Here is a 27,923-nt window from a genome sequence, read left to right on the forward strand (position 1 = left end):
TATACAATACTGTGACAATGTTTGGTTGCACATACAATACCAGCGATCATTAGGAATGTCACAATGAGGATCTCCTCCAACTGACATGACATCTAACCTGATGATGTTTAGCTGGATATGTGTGCAGACGTCTGACACATTCCCTTTAAATGAATAATAATCCATTATAACAACACAATATACTGTTATGGTGTGGAGATATTATTAGCCTATTCTACGGTGTCTCAAATCTTTGTAACGATAAGAGTCAGGAATATAAATGCAAAATAAAAAAGCGTAACTTGATGTTTAAATTTGCTGTTTGTTTAGTTTCTTAATACAGAGCTTACCATCAATCATCAGTATCATTACTGTAGGGCCATAAAACTCAAGTCTGCAATAATCAATGGAGAACAAACTCTGTATTTGCAAAGAAAATTGATTGAACTTCTGAGAGAAGTCATTTTGGCATCTGTTGTGAGGAACGTCTGAAGGTTGCTGCAGAACAAAACTACAAGGTTTCGTTTTTTGAGAATAGTGCTGTATATTAGTTTAATTAACTTGTCCACGCAGGCAGTTATCTGTACCTTTGATATGACTGAATGAAACCAGATTTTACGGCAAGATTGAGAAGTAAAGCTGTGGTGCAGCTGGTATAAAATGTATAGAAGTTGATTTAACTGAAGAAGCGATTTACCATTTCACATTTCTGTCACAATTGAAGACTCACTGCATTTACTCATCCTGCAGATTCATTCTAACTTTCATTATTTGTGCATAACATGCTGATGTGCAACAAGGCTGCCATCACAGATATTGTTATAAATGTGTAGGTTCTCTGATATACTCCTTGCAATGAATGCAAATGTTGTCCAAATGAAGACACCAAAACACACTCCTCAAATATTCAACGTCAGCACTTGAAGAACTATTTTTTTTCTTACACAATGCATGAGAACTACAACAATGTACATGTTATATTCACATTTAAATTGTCAGACATTTTGTTGGAAAGCAGTGTATCAACATTGTTGTGAAAAGATGTATTTGCTTTCGTTTTATGAACAATGCATGTGACATCACATTCTGAAAATGCAATGCATGAAAGTGTGGCTTGTGTAGAACATTTCAATCATGTGTACATGATAAAGGGTTAAACTAACTGTCATTATCGTACATCCTAGAGACGATGAACTGATTTAAGATTAACAGATACAATGGGAAACTGAAAGTAATGAAACCAAACTAATTCTTTCCTCAACTATCATTTGAACATAATATTCAGAGCCGTGTATTCAAGCTCTGCACATTCCTGAAAACATCATGAAGTTAGAAGACTTACAGGAGAGAACAGAATTGCTGTTAAGTAAAAACAAAATGACAGAAAATAATCCAGGTACATTTGTTCTTGAACAAAGTATGAGACCACCTGTAAAGAAAAGTCTCCTTCCTTTCAATAATATTTCTTGTCACAATGCTTTTATTAATCAGAATACATGTAAGAACTATCAAGAAGAAGAGGAAAAGAAAAAAGAAAAACGCAAAGGAACTCTTGAAAAGCACTGGAAAACTACCGAGTAGTTATGCCTTGAACACTTGGTTAGCTTATATTGTACGCAATGTGAGCCTAAATCTTCACATCTTGGTGAAGGTTGATAAAGTGGCTATATTTTTTTTATCACTACAAGCCATTATGGTTGCCCAGCATTACATCTTTGTCAATAATTTAATCACTCAGGAATAAAAAGTTGAAATCCACTGGCTTTGCACACAAAGTGAACGAGTAACAGGTTAACAGACAAAAAACAATAATCTGTAACCCCTCAACAGCAGAAACAAGTATTTTACATTAAAAAAAAAAAAAAAGAAGAAAAAAAAACAAGTGTTATAAGATGGAGAAGCGAAGGGACAGTTACTGGAAGGAAAGAGATAGCCAGCATATCTACTTACAAGTCATCCATAGACCACACACACACACACACACACACACACACACACACACACTCATACACTCCACAACCACTCTCTCACATTACACCAATCGAACAGGATAACCACCTTTTGCCTTCTTTCATATTCCATGGATGTTTCTGGATCTCCACATTCTCCTCCTCCTAGTTCATCTTTAGGGTATCTGAAAACTTCTTTCTCTGAGAAGAGTAGTGCTGTAACATGGGGCAAGGCGTGTTGGTGCATGTGTATTTACATGCAGTATAACTCACACTGCAATTAGCAGGTGATGCAACTTGCTACACTTCCTATTTTAGGTTGTACAGAGAGCATTTAGCACTCATTCTGAGATGCTAATATCGAGGGGGCAGGAACGGTCTTTTGGGCGGGTTGAAAGGCCCACTGCCGAAACCAGCAGCAGGACGCTTTGTCCCAGGTAGAAGGGGTTCACGGTTAGGGGGCAAGGAACCTCTGGGAAACTGTGGGGAATGACGCGTGTGATGCTGGTTTGGTAATTGGAGGAGGGGTAGAGGGGAGGAAGGGCGGCGGGGTCTCTGATTTTGGGTGTGGAGGGGTAGGCGGTTGGGGACAGACAAATGAGGATGTGGTTCCCCAGAAGGGGATGAAGGAGTAGGTGTGGTTGGGGTAGAGGGTGATGGTGGTGTGGGACTGGGTCCCTCTCGAATTCTGCCCAGGAGGGGTGGAGGAGCTCCTGGGGTGCCGGGCCGGTGAAGAGGTGGGGTATGGCGCAAAACAAACTGCTCTTTCACCGTGCCTGGGCGAGGGGGATCTCCTAACAAGGAAGGGAGTTGGGGTTTGCCGCCTCTGGGAGGGGCACTGCCACCGCTACCTCCATGCCCCGCTCCATCAGGATGGAAGTTGGCAGGTGGATAGGGTAGGACTCTGTCTATAGGTACAAGGACACCACCAACCATAACGGTGGAGTTTGAGGAATGGGGGAAGTCTCTGGAAGGAGGTGGGGTTTGAGGGATGGGAGGAAGGGGTGGTGGGACAGGAGGAATGGAAGAGGGAAAAAACGGAGGGGGAGGATGGTGTTGAGGAATGCCATGAGAAGGTCGTGTGGGGTCCTCGTTTGGATAGGGTGGAGGTGGATACTGCAAAGGGGGCGGAAGGTGAGCAGGAAGAGGAGGAGGGGGAGGAAGAGGAAGAGGGGGGACCAATCCCAACTCCTCAGAATTCTCATGGCTGCGACTAGCAGGGCGATGTGGAGGTGGGGCTTCCATGAACTCCTCCTCTTCATACCAGGCCCCGCCCACTCTAGAACCCGCACTGCTCCCTCTTCTCAGGCCTCTCCCAACCACACGGATGCTTTCCACAGTTTGGATGCGGTTGCCATAATCAAGGGTTTCGATTGGTGCTCCCTCATTGGAGGATGAAGAAACAAGTGTCTCAATGCGATGGTAGTGGTCTCCATTGTCAGCTGAAGCTTTCCTTTCCTTGACTTTCATCCCATCGTCACTTGGTTTGCGGGAGGATGAATTTTTCTCTCCATCTCCGTCCATCTTTGCCTTTATTTTCGAATCCTGCACTATGGTAGCTGATGGAACAACTTTTCTCTTCAACCCTTCTTCCTCTTTGGTTTTAGTCATGGCCTTGACCGGTTTAGTTGTATTTGGGCTAAAGGCGGCAAGTCGTGAGGGTGGTGGTGTGCGGTAATCCCTGTCTTTCCGCTCGTTTTCTCCCAGAGCCTCTCGTGGAGTGATCACGGCATCCCAGGGATCACTGTGATAGGCTGTAGGCGAAAGGTTATGACCTCCAGACAGACCTGCACTCTGGGGTTCACTGTGTACATGGGGCGAGTCCATAATTTCATCTTGGGTGGGTGTGCTACCGCTCTCATCTCGGACAGGGGTGCCATCCAGGTTATCCCCACCGACGAGGAGAGGGCTATTGCTGCCCACATCATCCAAGCCAAGTCCGAGAGCGCTGAAACCAGGATTTCCCTGGAGGAAACTGTTGATCTTAGACTCCAGGCTGGGCACTACCGCAGCCTCGGTCTCACTTTCTTTTTTTCTCTCTTTAACTCGTTCCCTTTCTTTTTCTCTTTCCCTCTCTTTTACCTTCTCCCACTCTCTCCCTTTCTCTCGCTCAGACTCTCGCTTGAAATTGTTGCCTGTGGGCTTTAGGGCCTTCGGAGTTGGTGGGGTCGCTGTGGTGGAGGTTGCTGCAGCTGTGGTGACAGCTGAAGATGAAGAAGAGGCAGATGAAGACGGAACAGGGTCTGGGGTGGTGAGAGCACCTGAACGAGCTGATGAAAGGAGAGAAGACAAACCTGCAAGATAGAGATTTAATAAGTAACAAAATAATTACTGGTTCAAACAGGTTTCCCCCATCTTCCATCTTGACAAACAGATTAGAAATCAATAGTGTACAAGTAATGTGTCCTACCCTGCAGGTTGGGGCTGTGAGTCTGTGTTTTGGTGAGAACATTCAGGATGTTCTCGGGGGAGAAATCCACTTTAGACAAGATGCTAGCCAGAGGATTTGATGAGGGAATGCTGCCAGGGGTCAAAGGAGGGGCTTTGGAGGAGGAGGCATGGCTGGATGGTGTGGTAGGTGTGCCAGGGGAAAGACGGGACACAGGACTGACCCCTGGGTATTGAGAAAGAAGAATACGCAGTTATGAGCTACAATGAGCAAACTCCTCTCAAACTCTTTCAGTGGCCTAGGTTTGTAGTATATGCCCGCTAATACAGTAAGGTGAACATCAGTAAGGATTGAGAAAGTTATACTTATCATTCTAAACATAAAAACAACATATATTTGACTGGTATTTTTTTTTATTTACCTTTGGAACCTGTCTGTTGTTCTCTGCAATTGGAAAACTCACCGGTGGTCTTCATTGCATTGGAGATAGAGCTCAGAATGGAGCTGATCTTGCCCAGATCCACATTGGCCAAGTTCACCTGCAGGGGGGAGGGGCTAACGACAGGGGCAGATACAGGTGTGGTCGTAATGGTTGTGGTGTTTGCAGGAGGTGTTTGATTGGTTGATGACACAGACACCGTCTTTGTTGGAGTTGCTAAAATCTGGGATGGTTTAGAAGCAGTGATCTGGGAGCTTTTTGTTGCTGTAGCATTTGTAACCTTGGACACAGGTGGAAGACTTGACTTCTCTTTTCTCTCATCAACTGGAGGACAAAGAACAACCATGTCAGTTAAACGTTACATTTTTGACTCGTCTAAATTTCTCCTCATGTCTGCTTTCTCTTACCAACGATTCCAGCATTTGCTGTCGTTTCCTCTTCCTCAGACATGTCCATGTCCTCTATATCTCTGTTGTCCTTCTGTTGCTCCAAACCTCTCCTTCCATTTCCATCCCCACTACCCAAACCGCTCCTGGAGCTCATGCCATGGAAGGGCGACTCCGAGCCGGTGGGGGACGGGGCGTCTTCAGAGGGGGAAGGGATGGGAGAGTCATCCAGACTGGGCAATGTAGCCTTCAGAGCGTCCAGCTTACGCTTCAGGCTACTGACGCGATTGGCGAAAGCTTTATATGCCTATGGGAAGCGATGAGGGGTTTGACAGAAGCACAACATGAGGATACATGATTAGTGGTAGATTAAAAGGCCAGTAATTGGCTATGACACTAGCAATAAGCCACTAACCATGCCCACTTGGTTGATGAACAGAAGTCTAACCTCAGAGAGCAGATTTTAAATTTTTTTTAAATAAGTAATCAGTGCCAAAGCAAGCATGTTCACAAATCTTTTTAGCAAACGTGAATAAATCTAGCATCAAGACTTTAGAGACAACTTACATTGGCAACAATTTTGACCTCTTTGTATTGCATCTCGTAAAAGATGTCTGCGTTTCCCAGTGCCTCCAGCAGCGGGGGTCCTGCTTTTATCTGGCCCTCCAGGAACGTCACAAATTCCTGCAGCTTTGTGCTTCCCTCCTCAAAGTCCTTTGAGAACTTATTCCCTCCTGCTTTATCTATGGGTGTAAGTTGAGAGACAGTTTGAAAAGCTTCTCTCCAAGAAGTTATATAGTGCTGTTTTTGGTAAATATTACATTACCTTTTAACCTTTTGAGGGCCTCAGTGCTGCAGACGTCCACTCTGAGAGCAGCTAATTGCTTCTCTCTTAAATCACTCTCGTCCAGAGAGTTCTTGTAAGACATTAACCGCTCTACAAAATCATGCGGCTGACAAAGAGAAAAGACATTACTTAGTGTAATAATAATAATAATAGGGGAAAAGTTCAATTAAATCTAAAGACAATCATGACTTACTACAAACTCTGCAACAATTTTAGACTTCAGAGCAGTTTTGGGGTTGACAGGGGCTGCAGAAATTGAAAAAAAGAAAACATGCTCAAGTTATTTTTAGAAATAATTTTATTTTACACTTCGTCACTTAACGCAGGGGCTTTCAAACTGTGGGTCGCACAGTGTGGGGAGCTCAGTGCGATTTTCAAATCAAAAGGCCGCAATTTAAAACATGTGTTGCGTGTTTTGAAGCGTGCACGAGTTGTAATAACAGTGAGGGTCTCAGAGTGACGGTTCATTATTAAAAGGCTCGATCTGCTAACGAGAAAAATCTCGCTCACTTCACTGCGCTGTATTCTGCATGAGATTGCATACACCGGAAAATTCTAATGTTACGAAAACTGTTTCAGTTATGTTCATTCATTTCAATTCAATTCAAGTTTATTTGTATAGCGCTTTTCACGATGCAAATCATTGCAAAGCAGCTTTACAGAAAATTAAAGTTTCTACATTATAGTTAGTAATAGCTTATCAGTGGTGACCATCTTATGTTGATGTCCATATTAGGGGTGACCCCGAATAGTCGACGATTCAATGCTTCGATAGGAGGAGCCTGATTCGATACAAATCTCAGTGTCAAATATTCGCGGGTGTTATGATCATGCCATTTTGGCTATATGGGGGTGCTCAAATGTCTGATTTCACATAGAACCTACTGGTTTCATTAAGCTAATATAAAGCCTATTAAGATAATGTTGTAAATAAGAATCTGAAAAGAAAGAAGCTTTTAATAAATATTTTTAACGTGCGTGAATAAATCCAACCACCCCTATAGATTTAAGTTTCACTTAATGCAACATCTTGGCGGCAAGGGTTTAAATATTTAACAAGACGGAGTGAAAGACTGGATTTTTAAATCAGGTAGGGTATAAGTGATTTCAAAATATTTCAGCCTGATATATATATCTATATCTATATCTATATATCTATATATCTATATCTATATCTATATATCTATATCTATATATATATATATATGTGTGTGTGTATATATTATTTATCTGGTATAAGATGCATTTGAGTTACGCTGCAGTAAAGCGCTTCACTGTAGTACTACGGTGATTATCTCTTCAGTGCGCAGCACGAGCAGAACAAACAACAATGCAGAATATTAATAACTATGACTGGGACTGTCATATACATAACATTATAATGAGAACACTATTATAATAAAACACTGTGAAGTTTTAGAGTTTAGTTGCCGTGTTTCTGCACGTTGTTGCGTGAAGAACGCGTCAACATGAGTTAATTCAGAGCCGCGCAGACACGTTCATGCATTCGGGGCAATTTTTGCAGATAGCCTATAAGTCGTAATATTAACGTTATGCTGTATAAATAACGAAGCGTATTGCATGTGAGATAAATGATGAGTTAAATCCCATTGATTTAAAAACTGCTATCAAATGCTTCACTCTACTGGTCATCTTCAGCACGCGCAGCTCAAATGCAGAACAATAATAACTACTGTCATATACATAATGTTATAATGAGAGCGCTGTTGTAAAAAATGTTGTGAATTCTTAGGGTTTCTCTGACATTTAATGTTAACTTTTAATCAAAACATTAAACATTTTTGTATCTGCGAGGCGTCCGTTACACATTTTCCTGTGTGTTAACCTCAATAATTATGACTGTCCAATGTCTGACTTGACTCTTGGTAATATATTTTGGCCCGCCCCCAAAACATATGATTCGACTATCGGCAAGATTCGAACATTTCCACATGCCAGCATAACAAAATCTTTTGAAGATATCGCTGAACATTTATTTAACCGTTTTAAAAGTAAATTTGTCATCTCAGTTTTTAGTGTTTATTTAAAATGAGACATCTGTTTATTATTTTTTACAATTATTTGTAAAGATAGTTCTGTAAAGATCTAGCTTAGAGTAATGTCAATTGTTTTTTTTAATTACAAATATTTTGGTAGGTCTTGAAATAGATTATACTTGTCTAGGCGAGTCGAGGAATGGGAAAGTTTGGGAACCCCTGACTCAACGCTCTCTAATTTATTGGGTAGCTATTTGTTCCGATGTGCACTTGTCATTTATATTTGGAAAGTATGAATTAAGTAATTATAAAAAATTTTTTTTTTTTTTTAGCACTCTGTGCACCTCCCTTGCATGCTCCGTCCCACACTTCGAAAACCCCTGAAGTAAATAATACATTTATAAACACTGTGAATGTTCATTTTCATTTTATAAGGTAATTTTAATAATTTGTCTGTCTTTGCAACAATGACAAATACTGGAAGCGTACAGCTCAGAAACTGACCAGGAGAAGGCTGTTGCTCTTTCACTTTCTCCTTCTGCTTTTCCTTCTCTTTCTCCTTCTTTTCCTTCTCTTTCTCTTTCTCCTTCTCTTTCTCCTTCTCTTTCTTCTGCAGACTGGCCTTCAGCTCAGAGATCAGCTCCTCAGGATAAACGTTCCTCTCCTGCCAAATACTGAAGATCCTGTCCACTGACTTACACACTTTTGCATCCCTACAAACACACAGAGAGTCAGCCCAGCATGTCACTACTTCAGCACTAATCACACTCTTGCACAGACATGTATGTGATTCACTAACTTGACCAGCAGGGCGGCGTCTGGCAGCACCTCAGCGAAGGTGGTTCGGTAAATGATAGCGTTCTTCCTTTTGCAGTTCTGAATAACATCATTAGCGAGGTAGAAGAGATTGAGCCTGTGATTGGCATCCGCTGCACGAAGAAAAGAAGAAAACAGGGAAAAGATGTATTAGACTACGTAAGCTCTTTGTATTATGGCATTGTTGCAAAGCAAATCAAATTTCAAGTAAAAGATATTGTGCAGGCAGACAGCTGATGACGTGCGATTAAGATGATAAACAGAAAACCCATGCTGTATTTATATGAGTTTTCTGAGAAACAATCATAATGGAGATGACAAGCTTTGCTGAATTATTCAAGTAAACTCGCCATTTATGCGTCGTCAAAACAGATATACAGGTGCTGGTCATATAATTAGAATATCATCAAAAAGTTGATTTATTTCACTAATTCCATTCAAAAAGTGAAACTTGTATATTATATTCATTCATTACACACAGACTGATATATTTCAAATGTTTATTTCTTTTCATTTTGATGATTATAACTGACAACTAAGGAAAATCCCAAATTCAGTATCTCAGAAAATTAGAATATTACTTAAGACCAATACAAAGAAATGATTTTTAGAAATCTTGGCCAACTGAAAAGTATGAGCATGTACAGCACTCAATACTTAGTTGGGGCTCCTTTTGCCTGAATTACTGCAGCAATGCGGCGTGGCATGGAGTCGATCAGTCTGTGGCACTGCTCAGGTGTTATGAGAGCCCAGGTTGCTCTGATAGTGGCCTTCAGCTCATCTGCATTGTTGGGTCTGGCATATCGCATCTTCCTCTTCACAATACCCCATAGATTTTCTATGGGGTTAAGGTCAGGCGAGTTTGCTGGCCAATTAAGAACAGGGATACCATGGTCCTTAAACCAGATACTGGTTGCTTTGGCACTGTGTGCAGGTGCCAAGTCCTGTTGGAAAATGAAATCTGCATCTCCAGAAAGTTGGTAAGCAGCAGCAAGCATGAAGTGCTCTAAAACTTCCCGGTATAGGGCTGCGTTGACCTTGGACCTCAGAAAACACAGTGGACCAACACCAGCAGATGACATGGCACCCCAAACCAGACGCTTCTGACGCTGTCTGTTGTTCAAGAGTGGCTTGACACAAGGAATGCAACAGCTGAAACTCATGTCTTGCATACGTCTGTGCGTAGTGGTTCTTGAAGCACTGACTCCAGCTGCAGTCCACTCTTTGTGAATCTCCCCCACATTTTTGAATGACTTTTGTTTCACAATCCTCTCCAGGGTGCGGTTATCCCTATTGCTTGTACACTTTTTTCTACCACATCTTTTCCTTCCCTTCGCCTCTCTATTAATGTGCTTGGACACAGAGATCTGTGAACAGCCAGCCTCTTTTGCAATGACCTTTTGCGTCTTGCCCTCCTTGTGCAACGTGTCAATGGTCGTCTTTTGGACAACTGTCAAGTCAGCAGTCTTCCCCAATGAATAAATATACAAGTTTCACTTTTTGAATGGGATTAGTGAAATCAACTTTTTGATTATATTCTAATTGTATGACCAGCACCTGTATGGGTTTACATAATTTGATACGTTTTATACTAGAATGATCTAGAATCTGCAGTTCTGCTTGTATGAATCTAGTGTACCTCCTATTAAGAGCCTCAAACAAATCTCTTTAAGATGTCACTAACCTGACAACATCTTAACTAGCGCATCCCTGCAAAACATTTAACTGTTGATAACTGAGACAAACTGTACAGAGTGCACCACAGGAATGAACCAGAGATTAGTGCTAGGAATTTTAGTAAAATAGATCAAATTATGTGATTGGATATTATTCTTATGCAAGCTGGAATGAACTGACACCACAAAGCTTGCTTTTTTCTTTACAGAAATTAAATCACAGGAATTTGATTAAACACTGTCATTGTGAGATTAAGTAGCTGTTGTTTCTATTCTAATCCACAGTCACTGAAAGAGAAAAGTCTAATATTAAAGTGATTACAGCTGATCAGAGTAAATCAACAGCACTCTTCAGAGAGATCAAAATCATTCCCTGCATTCATTGACTTATTGATGCCCACAATTTCTGAATGAAATGATAATCATTAATAATCATTCGACTTGTAGACCAATGCAACTTATCTGTGTGTCAAAGTGCTCAATAAAAATAAGGTAGAGATGGTACAATAATAGAACGGTCATGTATACATACAGTGCACTAGTGAGTGTCAATTTAGAATAAAAAATAAATAACAGGGGTGCAAACTCGTCAGGGGTGAAAAAGGTATTATACAATATTATACAATATTATTATATAATTATAATAGAATATATAATTATTCAGTTTACATCACCTTCATAAATGAAATAAAACGGAAAAAAGAAAAAACACACTGATGCACATTCTTCATTCGGTCATAAGTTGCTTGCCGTTAGCTTGTTCCTACACGTTTTACGTAGCCTCTGGAAATATGGATAGCATGCCTGCAGCGTCTAAAAGTTAGGCTTCAGGAGTGAGATTGGTTGGCTGAGGGAAAGGACATTAAGGTAAGCCAATCAGAGGCAGAGTAGGGCGGGTCCATTCCTTTGCCAACAGTGGAAAAAAACGCTACAGGTGACGTGACACAGATGACACGCATGTGTTAAATAAATACACTTATACTTTAGATGACAATGTATTTTTCAAAAATAAATAAATACTTAAAGTGCCCTATTATGTATTTTTGAAGATGAGCTTTCATGCAGTGTGTAACAGCTCTACGTGAATGAAAACATCCTGCAAAGTTTTAAATCTGAAAGTGCACCGTGTATAAAGTTATTGTCTCTCAAAAGAAAGAGTCGACTCTGAATCATTGAATCGCGTCGTTTTTAAAACGAATCCCAAGTCGACGTCAACATGAAACATAAGCCTATTTCCTGCCCACTTGTTGGTCTGAATGAAAATGCAAATTCATTCTTTACCACTAGGTGCCGCTTTTGGAGCATTAAAAATAGCTGTACAAATTATACAAGACAAATGAAAGTGTTTTTTGACCTTGCATGCATGTCAACCTGTTACTGGGGACTCCCAAAACCAAAATATGAACGTTTCATAACCCATAATAGGGACACTTTAATAAAAATATAATTAAAAAGGAAGTAAACACTGTGGGAAATTTGTGTGCATTAGCGATCATATTTTTTTCAAATAAAGCCTAGGTAACATTTATTTTAATACAGCACACAGTGAAAATGACATGAATTTGGCAGTGGGTGAACGGATAAAGCAGAGTAGTTTGAAATCATGAGTTTAAAGTTTGTGGGTCACGCTTCTGCAGTGAAGCTGAACTCTCCCTCGGACCGACCGTCATGCAGAGAACACACGATCATACAAATGCACACTTTGGCCCAATCCCAGTTCTGTTTTATACCCCTTCCTCTTGTCCCTTGAAACAGAATGTCAAGCGGCAGGGGTGAAAATATACCCTAAGAATTGGGACAGCACTACTATACCGTCACACGTCATCATACGTCATCTAGCTCTTGCAATACAAACACCTACTGATGTGCATTAGAGCCTTACCGTTCTGTATTAATGCATTGCTTACTGACACACACACACACATATATATACCGGAGATCGCACAGCTCACATCCAGGAGCAAAGAAACTTGTCAACGCTGCTCCACGACTTTTATTAATAACAGTTTAAATAATAAATCGCTACATTATATTTTCCAGCAATGAGAGGATAAAATCGCTGTTTCTGAAGTAAACTCGCTCATTATAAAGAGAGACGCACAGCAAAGCTACACGCAGCTATCTCTCTCTCTCGAAATGGCCATATTTGAGAAAAAAGGTTTAGCGATTTCTAATTATTGGGGGGACTAGACCCCCTCAATGTCTACGGTGGTTATCACCCTGATCAGACATGAATGTATGTTGTGGCACTATTGTGCAGTCTGTAATATGACGTTTAGTGATTTTTTGAAAACATTTCTTTGAATAACATGACTGTAAATATGAACACACGATTGAATGCAACATAAAACAAATGATTACTTTTCAATAAAATCTTTATTAATGCCAAAAATGCTTACATTTATTTATACTAATAATATAAAAGCAACCGTTATAATACTTTTGGTATACATTTTAATTCCTTTAACCGTTCTGTCTGATTATTAGACTTCTATTTGAATTAGACAGAACTGTTAAACGACGACAGCGAACAAGAATCCACATAAGATTGTTTTTCATCAACCGGTCAAAATTTAAAAGCAGGGCATGCAAATCCAGTCCATTTTTTTGGCCAGACAAAACTGCACGCAGGCTGAATGTGAATGTAACTCTCTGTAAATCCACTCTGACACTAGGTGGCGCTTATGGAACAGCAGAATTACAGCCGTTTTCCCATAACTCTTGTATAATTACCTTAGCACTCTTAAAACCTCCCAGGTTCCCGCCATGAATTCAAACAAAACGAAACTACTCTGCGTGCTGTGCGCACATGAGACTTGTTTAAAGGGTTAGTTCACCCAAAAATGAAAATTAGCCTGTGTTTTACTCACCCTCAAAGCAACCTAGGTGTATATGATTTTATTCTTTCAGACGAATCCACTCGGAGTTATATTAAAAACTGTCCTTGCTCTTCCAAGCTTTAGAATGGCAGTAGGCGGGTGTTCAACAGTCCAAAAGATGCCAAATAAAGCGCATCCATCCATATTAAAATGTGCCTCACACGGCTCCGGGCGTGAATAAAGACCTCCTGTAGTGAATCCATGCCTCGAGAGCGAGTAAAACACTAATTTTCATTTTTGGAGGAACCAACCAATTAAAATGTATTATTAAATAATATAAATTAAAATATGAAACGGTAATACTAAATGTGGGGAATTTTAGCATGTTTTATCATCAAACCAGTAATCATTCCTAACTACATGTACTAATTTTCAAAGTATACAAACAGGGCTCCAGACAAAAAAAAAAAAAAAAAATGAATCAATTAAGGAGCTGTTGGCTCCTATAAGAAACAAAATTAGGTGCCAAATTATTATTCTTTTTTTAGGTGCCACAGAAAAACTGTTAACATTTCAGTCATACTGTCATGCGTTTGTGTCTCATCTTTTCACATCTTTATCAGCATTTTAATCCATTGTGTAGATGTCCTGGGAACTAAGGTGCACTTTTCAAACTTGAGAACTATATACAGTCACAAAGAATGGTTTAATACACAGAATCTGTGCCAATATCACTGACCATATCAGCATCACATTGCCATTGAGTGTCACTTGGGCTCCTCTTCAATGAATCCTATAAATGTTGTCATATGTCTTGCACACATCCAGTCTGTTTTTCTTCATTAAAAACATGCAATTTTATAGTAGGAGTTGAATTTCAACTTTAGCTCCTTGCAGTGTTTCTCATCATGTAGACAACAGGTCAAGTAAAAATACTAATATATAAAAAAATATTAATATGCAATATATGTATTGTTACGTGGCATTGTTTACAAGCTTGCCACATTTTCCGCAGTTTGAAACACTGAATGAGTGATTAGTCGACATTATCGACAACGTCGACAATAAAAAATTGTCGACAAATATTTTTGTTGTCAAGTAATCGTTTGATCTCACGTGACCTAATGCAAGAGCCTGCAATACTGCGGTTCGACCAGTGTGGCGCTGTAGCACAATAATGTAATTCAGCCCTCCTGGATGCAATTCAAGAGAAGACACACCCGAACCTGAGCGGCGTTTGATGAATATGTAAATATATATTGCGCGCTTTCCTCTCAGTAACAAAATAAACACGACAAAAACTGGCAGCAGTGTGAAAGCAGCAGTTAAAAATGCATCTGATTACAACGATGTGGATGTTTGCATGAGCTCTGCAGTTCAGTACTCAAGTAAAGTCCGGTCACATCATGTTTATTTATATAGTAACTTACTTTATGCAACAGATAGCCTTAAATCAAGCAGCTTTATGGTATTAAACATGAAAACCCAGAGTCAGTGTCGCTTTCAGTTAGAATTGCAACTTGATTTTCTGAAATAAAGCAGCTCTCCAGTGTGGAGCTAGCTAATGATAAAATATTTTTATTAGTGGGGAAAAAATATTTAATTAAAGTTATAGTTTGTTTTACAGAGATCAAAGCTTGATCTAGCTCAGGACTGTTTTGGTTATCATAACCCTATACAGTAGGCTATTTTAGTTGTGAATAAAATAGTTTATCCAAAGCATCTCATCACTTACCTTTATTTTGATTCTTTTCACTGACAAAAGGAGATGTTAGGCAGAATAATGTGTTACTTTTCCATGTAGCTAATTAAATGGTGAGAGAGTGTCTCATTTTGTGCCAAATACATCTATTTGTATAATGAATTGGTAACACTTTAACTAATGTTAACAAATGATACCTTACTGTAATTTATTAAATTCATGTATTAATCTTTGCTAATGTTGGTTAATAAAAATAGTTATTCATTGTTTGTTCATGTTAGTTCACAGTGCATTTACCAATGTTACAAAACATAACTTGTGATTTTTATAAATGCATTAATAAAAGCTGAAATTAACATTAACCAAGATTAATAAATGCTGTAGAAGTATTGTTCATTCTTAATTCATGTTAACTAATGAACCTTATTGTAAAGTGTTACCAATTAATTGTATAATAATTGTAATGACATAATATGCTTTTCTAAAGCTGAAGTGACCTTTATTTATGTTAGAATATGTATAACAATATTTTAACTAATTGCAAAAGCTGAATAATCAATCAAAGTCTACTGATTAATCAGTGAAATAATCGATTAGTCGATTAATTGTCCTAATAATCGTTAGATTAACCGATTATCAAAATAATCGTTTGTTGAAGCCCTAGTGATGACATGAGTGATTTCAGTAAGCTGTACTGTACAGGCTCTCATAAAATACCCTCTGATGTCCATTAATGTTTATTTCGTACTCCTGAGGTGTACGAATGGGAAAAACGGCATGACATGCACATTTTTAAATCATAACATGTTATAATATATTATTTATATTATATATTTTATATTTAGTCATTTAGCAGACGCTTTTATCCAAAGCCAAATGAGATATATATATATATATACACACACACTTAAAAAAAAAAATTAAATAAAAATGACAAATGAATACAACAAAATTTCAAAACTTATTAAAATGAAAACAAAATATAAAGCTAAAAACAATATATTAAAGAACAAATATATTCAATAATTATTTGTTCAAAAATATATTGAACAAATATATACTTGCAAATTAATATTTTTGGTTGCAAATGCAACCGTTTTAGTCGCAGTCTGGAGCCCTGACAAACAAAATAGGCTAACTTTTAAAAACATACCACTACAACTAACTAAAACAATACAAAATTTACATAAAACAAATCAAATTTCAATTACATTAAATTAAATTCCCAAAATATCACAATCCTGTTATTCTATAAGCAAACTAGATGCAGGTTGTCTAGATGCAAAATATCAAGTGACATCTGCAAGCAAATGATGCCAGAGCACTTTTAAAGATTTTTAGGGCTGAGTAAAACTTGACAATTCAAATAAAAAGTTTAAAACAGGATAAAAGATATGCGGGATCTCATTGTGAGGAGATACCAGTCAGGAGATGTGCCCTGGAATACCATGAAGACAATCATCAACAAGTGGAGAAGAGGAATTTCATCTTTTCAGCACAATAATAACCTCAAACACAAGTTTACAACATAGGCTCATTAGAAATACGTGCCTCTACCTACATTTCTTCAAAAAAAGGGACCCATACATGCGAATCGCTGCAGTTTCCAGTTGAAATGAACACTAGAGGCAGTAAAACTCCCACAACTTTTATTCCTTTTCACACAAAGTATGATTTGCAGGTCCACAGTTTCAATTAATAAAGCCTAATTTTCACATAATTACTTGAGCAATATTAGGTTTTGAACGTATCATCACATATCCAGCGTCATATGCATACGTTTTCTAATTTAGGTTTGCTCGGTTGCTCACGCGATACGGCGTCGCACTGAAGTGATGAAGAGCTTCGGTACGAACCCCGTGAAACTACAGTTCAACAAAACAGCTCAAATCCGCATAAGGAAGTTAAAATAGCACAGCTGCAATCAACAAATGCGTTATTGTATCACTTTTGCATTTGTTAACACTATCGGGTAGGTTTAGGGTTGGGTTGGTGTAGGGCAGGGAGGACCGCAGCCCTGCTCCAACACACAAACCATGCAGTTTTCAAATAAGCCTGAATGACTTGATTAGCTGGATCAGGTGTGTTTAATTAGGGTTGCATCTAAACACTGCAGGGCTCCGGCCCTCCAGGAACTGAGTTTGACACCCCTGGTGTAGGGGATATTTCCAACACGATAGAGCAGGGGTCGGCAACCTGTGGCACGCAGAGGGATAACCGCTGGCACGCGAGCAACAGGGAAAACTGCATACTGACGTACATTTTGAGGTAATAACTTCTCAAAGTCACACAGTCTGTTAGGAGCCACGAATACAATTAAAGTAAGAACTAACTTGCGCTAGTCTACAGATGCGCATGACCGCTGCACATACTAGGCCTTCAGATCAAATCCTCAGTGAGATGGCCAATCAAATCAAAGTAGGCGGGGTTTACTGTTCACATAAGCAGAGCGCGAAGCGTCAATTTAACGTTGAAAGAGAGCGAGGTAAGATGAAGCTGCAAATCATTTAATATTAGTCAACTGTTTTACGATTAGAAATGTTAAATGACCGACATCTATATCCAGTGATGCAAACTACTACATTTTTTTCTCAAATATGGCCATATTGAGAGAAAGAGAGAGAGAGAGAGATGTGTGAATTGTCTGCGTCTCTCAAACAATGAAGCTGAGTTTAGTTACTTAAAAAAAACTTTTTTTTTTTAAACGATTTTACCCTCTTGCTGCTGTGAAATATAATGTAGCGATTCAGTATCAATTAATAAAAGTTGCCTGGCAGTGCTGACGAAGTTTATGAGCTTCTGAATGTTACTTTTTGCACAGCGCGATCTCCGATCTCAAAAGTAGTGTGTGTGTGTGTGTGTGTGTGTGTGTGTGTGTGTGTGTGTGTGTGTGTGCGTACATGAATTAAAGCAGCGCACTAATATAGAACGGTGATTACACTTAATGGTTTTAATGCATGAATTCTGAACAACCTCCATACATACCTAAAGCTACGTAATATAAACTAGGGCTGCATGATTAATCAAAATTAAATCGCAAATCGTGATTAGGCAGAAGCTGCGATTGTCAAGCACATCTTTCAGGGAAGCACGGTTCTGTGATCTTGAATTTTTTAAAATCAATTTAGGCTAATTTATGAACCTTTTCAAAGTAAAATGAACACTGTACGAGTGGGGTTGGACCATGTCTATGGTAACATTTTAAGCCATAAAATTACATGATTTACAGTTTAGATACAAGTTTTCATACAAAAAAAATTAAAATCTTATAAAATGGCATTTCAGCTTTTAAACCATTTTTATGAAAAGGGACAAGTCAAACATATTAATTTAAAACAAATATCACTGTCTTAATTGTTTAGATTTTTATAAGGCACATTTACAACTATGTTTGCTGCGTAAAAACGGGTCGATATTCGCATTGATCTGAACATAAGATCACACTGGAAATGCAAATTCACTCTATTCAAAATAGCGGCCTTCAACACGCTGTCTGTCAGAGACCGTAACATCCATAATACACAACGCAAGGGAGAATGCATTTGTTCTTCACTCGCTGAAATTAAATTGGAATGATCAGGGAACTGAGGGAAAAGCTTCACACTGCATGCTAAAGATGATAAACACCAATCCAACTGAAAACGTTTGCCAGGTTAGCGAACATCATTCAACATTTTTGTTGGTTACGAAAACAGGAGGTTGTATGATATTTGATGGACTTTAATGCACAAAGTATCACAGCTATGATACATTTTTACATGATTTGTTACATTCACTGCTCCTTAACAGATTTGGACTTTTTTTTTAAAATAAAGGGTGTAGAACATGAGAGCAGTCTGGCACTGGTCACTTTAAAGAGGTGCAGCCCATGTTATTTACTGGGTGTGAGCTTAAAGCGGAGCAGTTAAAGTCTGAAACGTTATGATAAAATGCACACAGTTAGCTGTGAAGGGTGGAGTCCTCTAACACTAACTCAAGAGACACTATTATACATTACAGTTGACACTGTGTGCAGTCTGATTCCTAAAAATGTCCTTCCTTAACATTTTTATTTGACTGCCTGCTGATGGTGAGTAGCTCCCTGTCCTGTTTTTTTTTTAAAGCAGAAAAATGAATGAACTTAGGTAAACTGAAGTGCTTTGCTAATGGGGTTAGCTAGCTTTACTAGTTAAGGAAATGCATCCTGTGAGAGATTAAATGGATATCAGAGTATGTGAGCGGAGTGGAGCATCAACAATTTCTCCGCGCTCCCAGCATTTAATAATCACTCCGCGCTCACTGATATCAGAAACACTGCTCTGCGGTTGTCTTTCAGTATGTTGGAAATATCACAGTTCTGTTCATAACGCATATTAAAAAATTAAACAAATAAAACAACAGGAGAGTTTCAAAGTGTCTTATTGGACTTTTTTCCTACCACATGACAAGCTAATAACATGGTTGTCAGCATTAAAAGGTATAATTGCTGCTTTTTGCAGTTGTTTGTGATGAAAATAACAGTACGTTTTCGTCATATTTTACCTACGGATCCATGCATTTCTTACAGATTTCTGCTCATTCAAAATCGGATACAGATGAAGTAGCACTGTAAGATTACATTTGTTTGAATGCATTATTGAGAGAGCGACTGCATGTGAATAAGTGTTGTAGTACTTGTTTAAATCATGCTTTCAGCTGAAAATATTCAGTATCTAGAACGGGGTAGGCAACGTCGGTCCTGGAGTGCCGCTGTCCTGCAGAGTTCAGCTCCAACCCTGAAAAAAAAAAAACTTCACCTGCCTGTAGCCCTAGTGATCCTGAAGACCTTGATTAGCTTGTTCAGGTGTGTTTGATTAGGGTTGGAGCTAAACTCAGCAGCACTCCAGGACCGACGTTGCCTACCCCTGATCTAGAAGGAACAAACTAAATCCTTGAGAACTATACCTTCCCGCTCATGTCCATTGCCATCATTTCTGATTTGAGTGATCCTTCTCTATCAAGCTAGCCAAATGCGTTTAACATGTGAATTCTTGCTAAATATGCAGTTATATTACGGGCCTTTGCCATGAATTGTACTCATGATGGAGCGGTGGTGTCTTGGAAGATCTCTTGTACTCATGATCTTGGAGCGAGTGAAAACCACGACGCTCCGTTTGGTGATTAAATTAACTGTTTTAACTGCAGCGACACGTCCGGCGTGATACCCGAGTTCTCCCAGATGCAGCGCTGCGCTTTTGCCCAGTGTGTGACGAACATATTTTGTTATTTTGATTATATAATCAAGTGTTCTAAAACTACATGGAATATCCATATGTAACTTTAATGCTATGGCAAAGACACTGGTTAATAAAATGGGGTTAAATACATAAAGTACTATACACAAAGTAAAAATACATATTTGTGACCCTGGAACACAAAATTAATCTGAAAGCTGAATAAATAAGCTGTTAGGATCGGACAATATTTGGCTGAGATGCAACTATTTGAAAATCTGGAATCTGAGGGTGCAAAAAAATCTAAATATTGAGAAAATCATCTTTAAAGTTGTCCAAATGAAGTTCTTAGCAATGCATATTACTAATCAAAAATGAAGTTGTGATACATTTACGGTAAGAAACTTACAAAATATGTTCATGAAACATGATCTTTACTTAATATACTAATGATTTTTGGCATAAAATAATGGATAATTTTGGCCCATACAATGCATTTTTGGCTATTGCTACAAATATACCCCAGAGACTTATGACTGTTTTGTGCTCCAGGCTCACATTTAATTATTGCAGGTTTGCATCATATTCTGAGTTTGCATTTCACTGATTTTATTCATTTTGAGGAACACTGAATGTGTTTTTGTGAAGGTGAGATGAGTAAATGTTGATATTTAGTCTAGAACTACAGTAAGATCATGTTCACACACAACGCTCTGCACTTACTCCCGATTTCTCTCAACATGAGGAGACGGAGCTGTCAGTCAATACATGGGAAACAACTTGAAAAAGTAACTCAGATATTTGCTTGTAACACTAGAAAATATCTAGAACAAAAATCATTTTTAAAGCTTGGGCTCTTAAACATTAGATTATTATCTTAAACATTCGCAGTTATAGTAAATGAACTGATCACAGATAATAGTTTTGATATACTCTGCTTGACTGAAACCTGGCTCAAACCAAATGAATATATTGGTCTAAATGAGTCTAATCCACCAAGCGACTGCTATAAGCATGAGCCCCGTCAGATCACGCAGATCTAGATCGTTTTCTTTCTCATCTGTTTACGTTCACTTAAGACAAAAACAGCTGTGTTTATGACGATATACTGATGTAGTTTTCTGCATACTGGTTGAGAAATATGAAAGAAGTCAGTTCTGGCCCGGAACAACCTTTTCTGCAGTGAAATGCATGCAAACAAGGCACAAGTTCTTTCCATTCCTGCACTTAAGTCTTTTAAATCACATTAAAATGCGAACGCAGGAATCGTTAAGCAGAATCGAAATGCACGCGTCTCATCGAATACCTGGTTCTTGGCAGAGCCATTGTGGGCAAGCGACGTAACCGGTGTTGCTGCTTAACAGTAACACCGACTATCAAGCATATTTGTCAGATGACTAGCGCCCAAATGACAATGTCTGTCTTCAGAAAAATCAGTAAAACTGGGCGAACACCTTATACTAACATCATTAATATCCATAAGCAAAGCTTTCACTACTGGATACGGTACAGCCATCCATCAATCATCAATACAGAAAAGTGAGAAGGGTTCCATTCCCAATAAAAACTCTCATTAATAAATGGTAATGAACTATAAAAGCTTTTAAAATAAATAATGACATCCCGCAGCAGCAGAGCATTTGTGTGATGTCAGGACAGCTTTACCAAATTGTTGACGAGGTTGTAAACGAATGGAATAGATTTACACACCCTCATGTCATCCATCTTTAAGCACTGAAAAGTTATTCAACATAATGGTGCTTATTAACATCAAAACAACCGATTGAACCCACATTTTCCCTCTACTGAATGAATCCATTCACATGTGTCCAAATAAACATTTAGGCACTTGATCTATGGCTTTTGCTTCTGTCTGTAAATCTCAGCCAGAGACTGGCATCGTACAACACTGCGTCAAACTCTAACACCTGCCCAGTGCTGATATCACAACACAAGCAGCTTTCACTCAGAAGACTGACCGTTTCAACACAAACAGAATTAAGGCCAAAGAAGCAACCAGGATGCACTGCATGGAAAACACGCATGACTCTCCAGCTGACCTTCTATGCGGTGCGAGTGCGGAATGCACTGAAAGGAATATCAGCCTTAAAAACACCTGTCAACCAAATCTCAATGACAAATGTGATTTAAGTAATAAAACGAATCTGGAACGCAGACCAAAAAAAAATGAAAATAAGCTAACATTACATTAATGTGGGAGCCGGACATACTGGATTAGTGAAGTCATTTTTCAGTTGTCATAGGCACACTATAAAGTTTCAGGTGTGATAACTGCATTTAAAAACAGGAATGAATCCACAAACATTACAGTTTCATGAGTGTATGAAACAGAACTCGCTCTCAGAATTGGGATGACTAACACCGCTGTAACCATAGCATTTTTCTTTATCGAAATAATATTACCGTGACCAAAGACTTGAACTAAACCACCATCTACAGAGCGTTCATGTTTTGTCTATGTTTGGAAGGTTGCTTTGCAGAACGCACTCTTGATTAAACAGAACACTTGTTGTTTAGGCTCGGTTCATAAAGCGATTCATTTTATGAGTTAATAAAGTAGGCAGGTGCAGGTTGTGATATTTTGGTATGTGGCTTATTTCAAAGATATCGTGTTTGGATTTATTTTATGCTTGCTCACTTTTTTTAAATAGTAAGATCTGGCAACACAAACAAGTCAAATTGTACCTGGTTCGCTGTGATTCCTTGCAGAAGAGAGACACAACTCTGATACATGTTTATCAATACTCCATTAACAACTAGCTGTTTAATTCAATTAATTCAAAACTTATATTTCTGCAAACTCCACTCTTAAACAAACAGTGTATATTTATATGCAAACACAAAGGGCCATTTAAAAGAAAATACAGAGTATTGTTTGTGCACCACAGGCTTAACAAACAAATGCACTGTATTTTAAAAAAAGGTTTCAAATGAGCCTACATCATATTTCATAAATACCGCCTGCGGTTTCATAAATAATCTATTACACGAATCCAAAATAAACCAAATGATATTCAATGTGCATAAACACAAACCAGTCGGTTTAATTGCCTGTTTTAAATTTTCTTGGCTACTTTTCTGCAAATCTTGATTTTTTTATTATAATGTGGTGTACTATGAAGAAATAAATCAGTTTAGTATTGAATACATTTTAGTTGCATATAGTATTTGAATGTGTTGGGTAACAAAGCAGTAAGAAACTCATAGGGGTTTGGAACGACATGAGGGTGAGTAAATGACAAATGATTACAAATTACATTTTTGAGCAGGGTAACATATTTCCAGCACTTTCAAGCACTAGCAACCCGAGATTTTCAAAAGCGAGAAAGCCATGATTACAAATGTACTTTTATAAAAATGTATTCATTATTGAACACTTGTTGCAAAGTCCTGCCTATTTAACAGCTCATGCAATTATCAAATATACAACCAGCTTTCGGGTGGAACACAATACAGAGTTTAGGGATGTAACGATTCACAATACAATTTTCTCACTTTTATATCTCAATTTTCTAATATAAACGAAAAAGTGTCCTTTTATTATTGCTTGGACAAAATGCTGCACATTTGTGAAATTGAAATATCTCAAATAACAAATCTAAATTGAGCTTTTATAACAGATAAAAGAAATCTTTTCATATAAACTAGAGCCTGACCGATATATCGTTTTGTCGATTTTATCAGCCGATATGAGCCTGTCGCAGATTTATCGGTATCGGCAAATATGCTGCAGATATAATTTGTTTGGTTTTTTTACAGAACATATAGACCTTTTTCCTGAGTAAATGATGAGCGCCACCATTATGCAGACAAAATGCTTCTAAATGGTGTAATTACTCATTATGGATAATAAAGTTTGTTAAATACCCTGCCTCCATCACATATTTTTGTCACATCATTATAAGTGTCTGATCAGCACATTTTAGTTGTAATTGCTAAAATTGTGTTTATGTATATATTCTGTTTATGTATTCAGTACCTGTCGAAGGTTTGGACACACAAATGGGAAGTGTGTCCAAACCTTTGACTGGTACTGTACAATAATATACACACAAAGAATATTTGCTGATATATTGATATCAGACTTTTTTTTACTCCTCAATATCGGTATCGGCTCAAAAAAAAAACAACAACATCGGTCTGGCTCTAATATTAAAATTAGAGGCAACCACTGCATTTTAATCACAATCCAAACAAAGATGCTGCATACATGCAACATGAACAGTTTTTAATCTAAGTTAGACTTTATAATTTCGAAATCTGAAGCAAAAACAGAATGGTCTGACTTGAGTTTTATGAAACAACACTACATAAAACATATCTGCATGAAACAAACAGCAGATGGGCTGAAGTAAAACACAAATTCACTCTCTGACAACAGCTTGCACCAGCGCAAACAACAAAAAAAACTACTGTCAGTATTTACTAATGACGCAATAAAAATGTGTGGATACGGTTACTTTTGCCGCTGATCTTTTTACATATGCATTTGTAGGAGTTTCCCTTTCAGATGCAACATTTATGGCAGGAGAATATTGAAATAAATCATGCAATGTGATTTACTAAGGCTTGCGATCCGGTGAGTGTCTGTTGGGCTAGTTTTTTTTGGTTTGCTCCACATATCAGCGGATGTTTTCCCAACTCTGCATGTTGAATGGGCGTCAGGGCCATTGGTGAGAGTGAGAACTCTGATTGGAAGTTCATGACTCCGTGCACAGGAATTAAAGAGAAAGTGATGAAAACGAGCAAAGACGGCACAGACAGAAGCTGTTCTGATGTTACATTATCTTACCTGAGCATTCCAACATGCAAATATTTCCGTAACAACATGAGCTGCTTAAAATCAAGTTATCAACATAACTGATATTCAAAATGGTGCTTGCTTTGTTTACGTTTCATATATCGGCGTATACTTGTTTCAGTTTGAATGATGAACATTTCACACTGCTCATAATTAACCTGGGTATTAATCAGCTGCTGTTTTACACTGTACAGATAACCCATAAAATATGATTCTGTTATTCAATGGATAAAATTTGCTGTTTGTGTGTTTTTGTTAGTTTTATCTGAGACAAAGCGCATCTTCCACAGAAATCAGCATCTGTTTGGTGTCTATATTTAAGGAACACATACATAAGCATACATTCCCAAATTTGGCACATTATTTTTCTTCAAACAAACATTATTTTAATCTTCTGACCGTTTTTATTAAATAAACAATAATCTAATGCAAAGACACTACAATGTAAATGTAAAAACCATGGCTTAAGTGAAAGATTACGTTACTAATACACCAACTTATTTCAAAGTAAACATTTGTCTGACGTAAATGATCCAGGGTACAGTTGAAGATAAAGTAAACTAGCCTGCCTCAGCGTTCAGTATTCTGTATGTCTTACTATGATTAAATTAAAATTTAAATATGAATACATATTGATTTTAAAGTAGTTCTTAGAATTTTTAGTAAAACCTGTCTCAGGTAACCTGGTGAAGCTAATAAATAAATAAATAAAAAAAAAAAAAAAAAAAAAGGACATTCTAAGAAAGAAAAGCATTAAAAAAAGTATTTAAAATTCAAGCACATTTCAGGCCTTGAAAATATAATGTTAAAATCAAATATTGCACAACTGAAACGTGTGTAAACAATATGGGACGAGTTACACACCAAAGTTTAAAGAGTATGTTGTCAGCACACACACACACACACACACACACACACAGAGTATTCGCATTAGTGTTGTACAAGTGCACTAATAAAGCAGCAGTTCGTGAGAGTATCGCCACAGACCAGAGTGTGACCACTGCATTTTACAGATTTGATTACTGATCCGAATGACTGAGTATCATCTGTCAGGATCAATTATATGTCAGTTATCTGCTCACAGTCACAATTACATTAATAATTAATGCACATTCTTCAAGAGACTAAAACGTATGATTTGAGAAAACATGCTTAAATAAATATATACTTCATCGTGTAAAAGGCCTTTTAGTATTTGTGCAAACGTCTCCATCAGGTCACAATACCTGTGTCTTTGCTGTCAAATCTTTATATTTTTGCTCAGTTTGAGTCTCTGAATAAAACGGAACAGTTTTTTCCTCCATATTCTCACGGCTTCATCTTATATGAGCCATAAAACCCTGATGGATACATATGCAAACTTTTTTTATTTTTTAAGTAATTGTTTCATTTAAAAGAAGAAAAAAAACTATATTTCATATGTCGTGCTTTCGCTTCATGCCAACTTTAAGGTCAACTGGATGTTTGCAACGCCACTCTCTCAGCTCAAATAACACGTTTATCCAGTCGTCAGCTCAGCTGCATACCATCAGAAGTAATGGAAAACACACATCTGCATCATTTAATCAAGTCATCAAATTGCATTTCACTTAAAAAAAGACTCATAAGATTGATTTTGTCCTTGTTTAAGGTTGTCTCACATATTTGCTGCGTTAACTAACAGAAAAATGTTTGGTTTTAAAATGCACCCTTGCCTACAAAATTCTGCAGAAGTTAAAAACCTTAACAGCATCCTAGAACAGTGATGGCATGTTCAGATAACAACAACACCACTGCAGTTCAGCTTCCCTTCATGCACACTAGATAGCATTTAAAAGTAAGTCATTATAACTTATGAGCAAATAATAGATGAGGGGGTGCAGTCTTTAGTTGTCAATGGCACTGACAAAAATCAAACACAGAAGAACCAGCATGAAAAGCTTTGATCCTAGCAGACCACACATTCATCACTAACCCTATAAGCACTAACACACGGGACTAAAGGATCAGCACACACACCGTACACTACACATTCAACCCCAGAAGCCCCACGGTGTCACTGTCTGAGCTCCACACTCACGCATACCGAGTTTGCATCATATCTGCTCATGCACAATGCTGTTAAACGCTAAAAGAACATCAAACTTTCTGCTTTAAACGCACAGGCCTGCAGAATGATCCTGCACCGAGCTTCACTGTGAAATCAACTCAACGTGCTGGAGCTCGACACACACCAGACCCTGACATTTCTTAAAGCATTCAACACAAAATGCATTGTCATCGGAGCAAGGTGTGTATCCAGATCCGTCAGTTTGTGCGGGGGTGTGTGTGTGTGTGTGTGTGTGTGTGTGTTCATTAGCAACGTTAGCAACTCACATTTCTTCAGCCACTTCATCCAGCAGCGCACGACGAGGCTGTGGTGTTTCTTGTTCTCGATGCACCACGAAGATAATCCCTGTATGGACTCCATCGTGTTGCTGACTCCTTGAAATCTCCGGTCCATCGATGACTCCAGCGCGGCCGCCGAGCCACGGACACCGCTGTGACCGCCGCTGGCCGCTCCGGATCCGGCCGCCATCTTCCCTTCACTCCCAGCAGCGCCGCAGCGAGGCATTTAACCGGCAGAGGGCGACAGTGCTCCGAATAACACAACACCACCTGTCTAGTACAGTACTACATAACTGCAGTGTATACTAGTACGGTTTAAGAATTTGTGAGTACGGTTTATAAACTGAGGGAACGGATTGTTTTTCTCCTCCTGCAGGCGACTTCCCGGGCTCCGTACACTGGGCATTTTAGGGCTGTCAAAAAAAAAAAATCGGATTTCGAATATTCGTCGAATTTAAAATAAAAATCTCGCACAAGAGAGCCGCATGTTTAGAAAGCATGTCAAATTAATCTAAGTTCAACTTTTAAAAAACATGTCTCGAG

The 27,923-nt window shown here is 38.4% G+C and overlaps 1 protein-coding gene across 2 annotated transcripts; it reads right to left on the bottom strand.

The window, feature by feature from the left end:
• Positions 1–854: 854 nt before the first annotated feature.
• Positions 855–27,652, bottom strand: rprd2b (regulation of nuclear pre-mRNA domain containing 2b). Of its 2 annotated transcripts, none has more exons than XM_058745785.1 (10): positions 27,369–27,652; positions 8,786–8,915; positions 8,491–8,699; positions 6,183–6,235; positions 5,969–6,095; positions 5,710–5,885; positions 5,164–5,449; positions 4,739–5,080; positions 4,339–4,542; positions 855–4,222 (listed from the first exon to the last, which is right to left on the bottom strand). In XM_058745785.1, the coding sequence occupies exons 1-10, from the start codon at positions 27,604–27,606 to the stop codon at positions 2,283–2,285; spliced, it is 3,705 nt and encodes a 1,234-aa protein (XP_058601768.1). In that variant the 5' UTR covers positions 27,607–27,652; the 3' UTR covers positions 855–2,282. The 2 variants fall into 2 exon arrangements, with proteins under 2 accessions (XP_058601768.1, XP_058601769.1); XM_058745786.1 differs by having other exon boundaries at positions 857–4,222; positions 4,781–5,080.
• Positions 27,653–27,923: the final 271 nt, after the last annotated feature.

This window comes from Onychostoma macrolepis, chromosome 16 (genome assembly GCF_012432095.1).
Source record: "Onychostoma macrolepis isolate SWU-2019 chromosome 16, ASM1243209v1, whole genome shotgun sequence".
In the NCBI taxonomy this organism is placed as follows: Eukaryota; Metazoa; Chordata; class Actinopteri; order Cypriniformes; family Cyprinidae; genus Onychostoma; species Onychostoma macrolepis.

Coding starts and splice junctions, on each gene's coding strand:
- rprd2b (XM_058745785.1), bottom strand. CDS start 27,606: ATGCCTCGCTGCGGCGCTGCTGGGAGTGAAGGGAAGATGGCGGCCGGA. Junction 5,450..5,709: donor AGGTCAAAATTGTTGCCAAT/GTAAGTTGTCTC, acceptor CGCTTCCCATAG/GCATATAAAGCTTTCGCCAA. Junction 5,081..5,163: donor AGCAAATGCTGGAATCGTTG/GTAAGAGAAAGC, acceptor TTTGTCCTCCAG/TTGATGAGAGAAAAGAGAAG.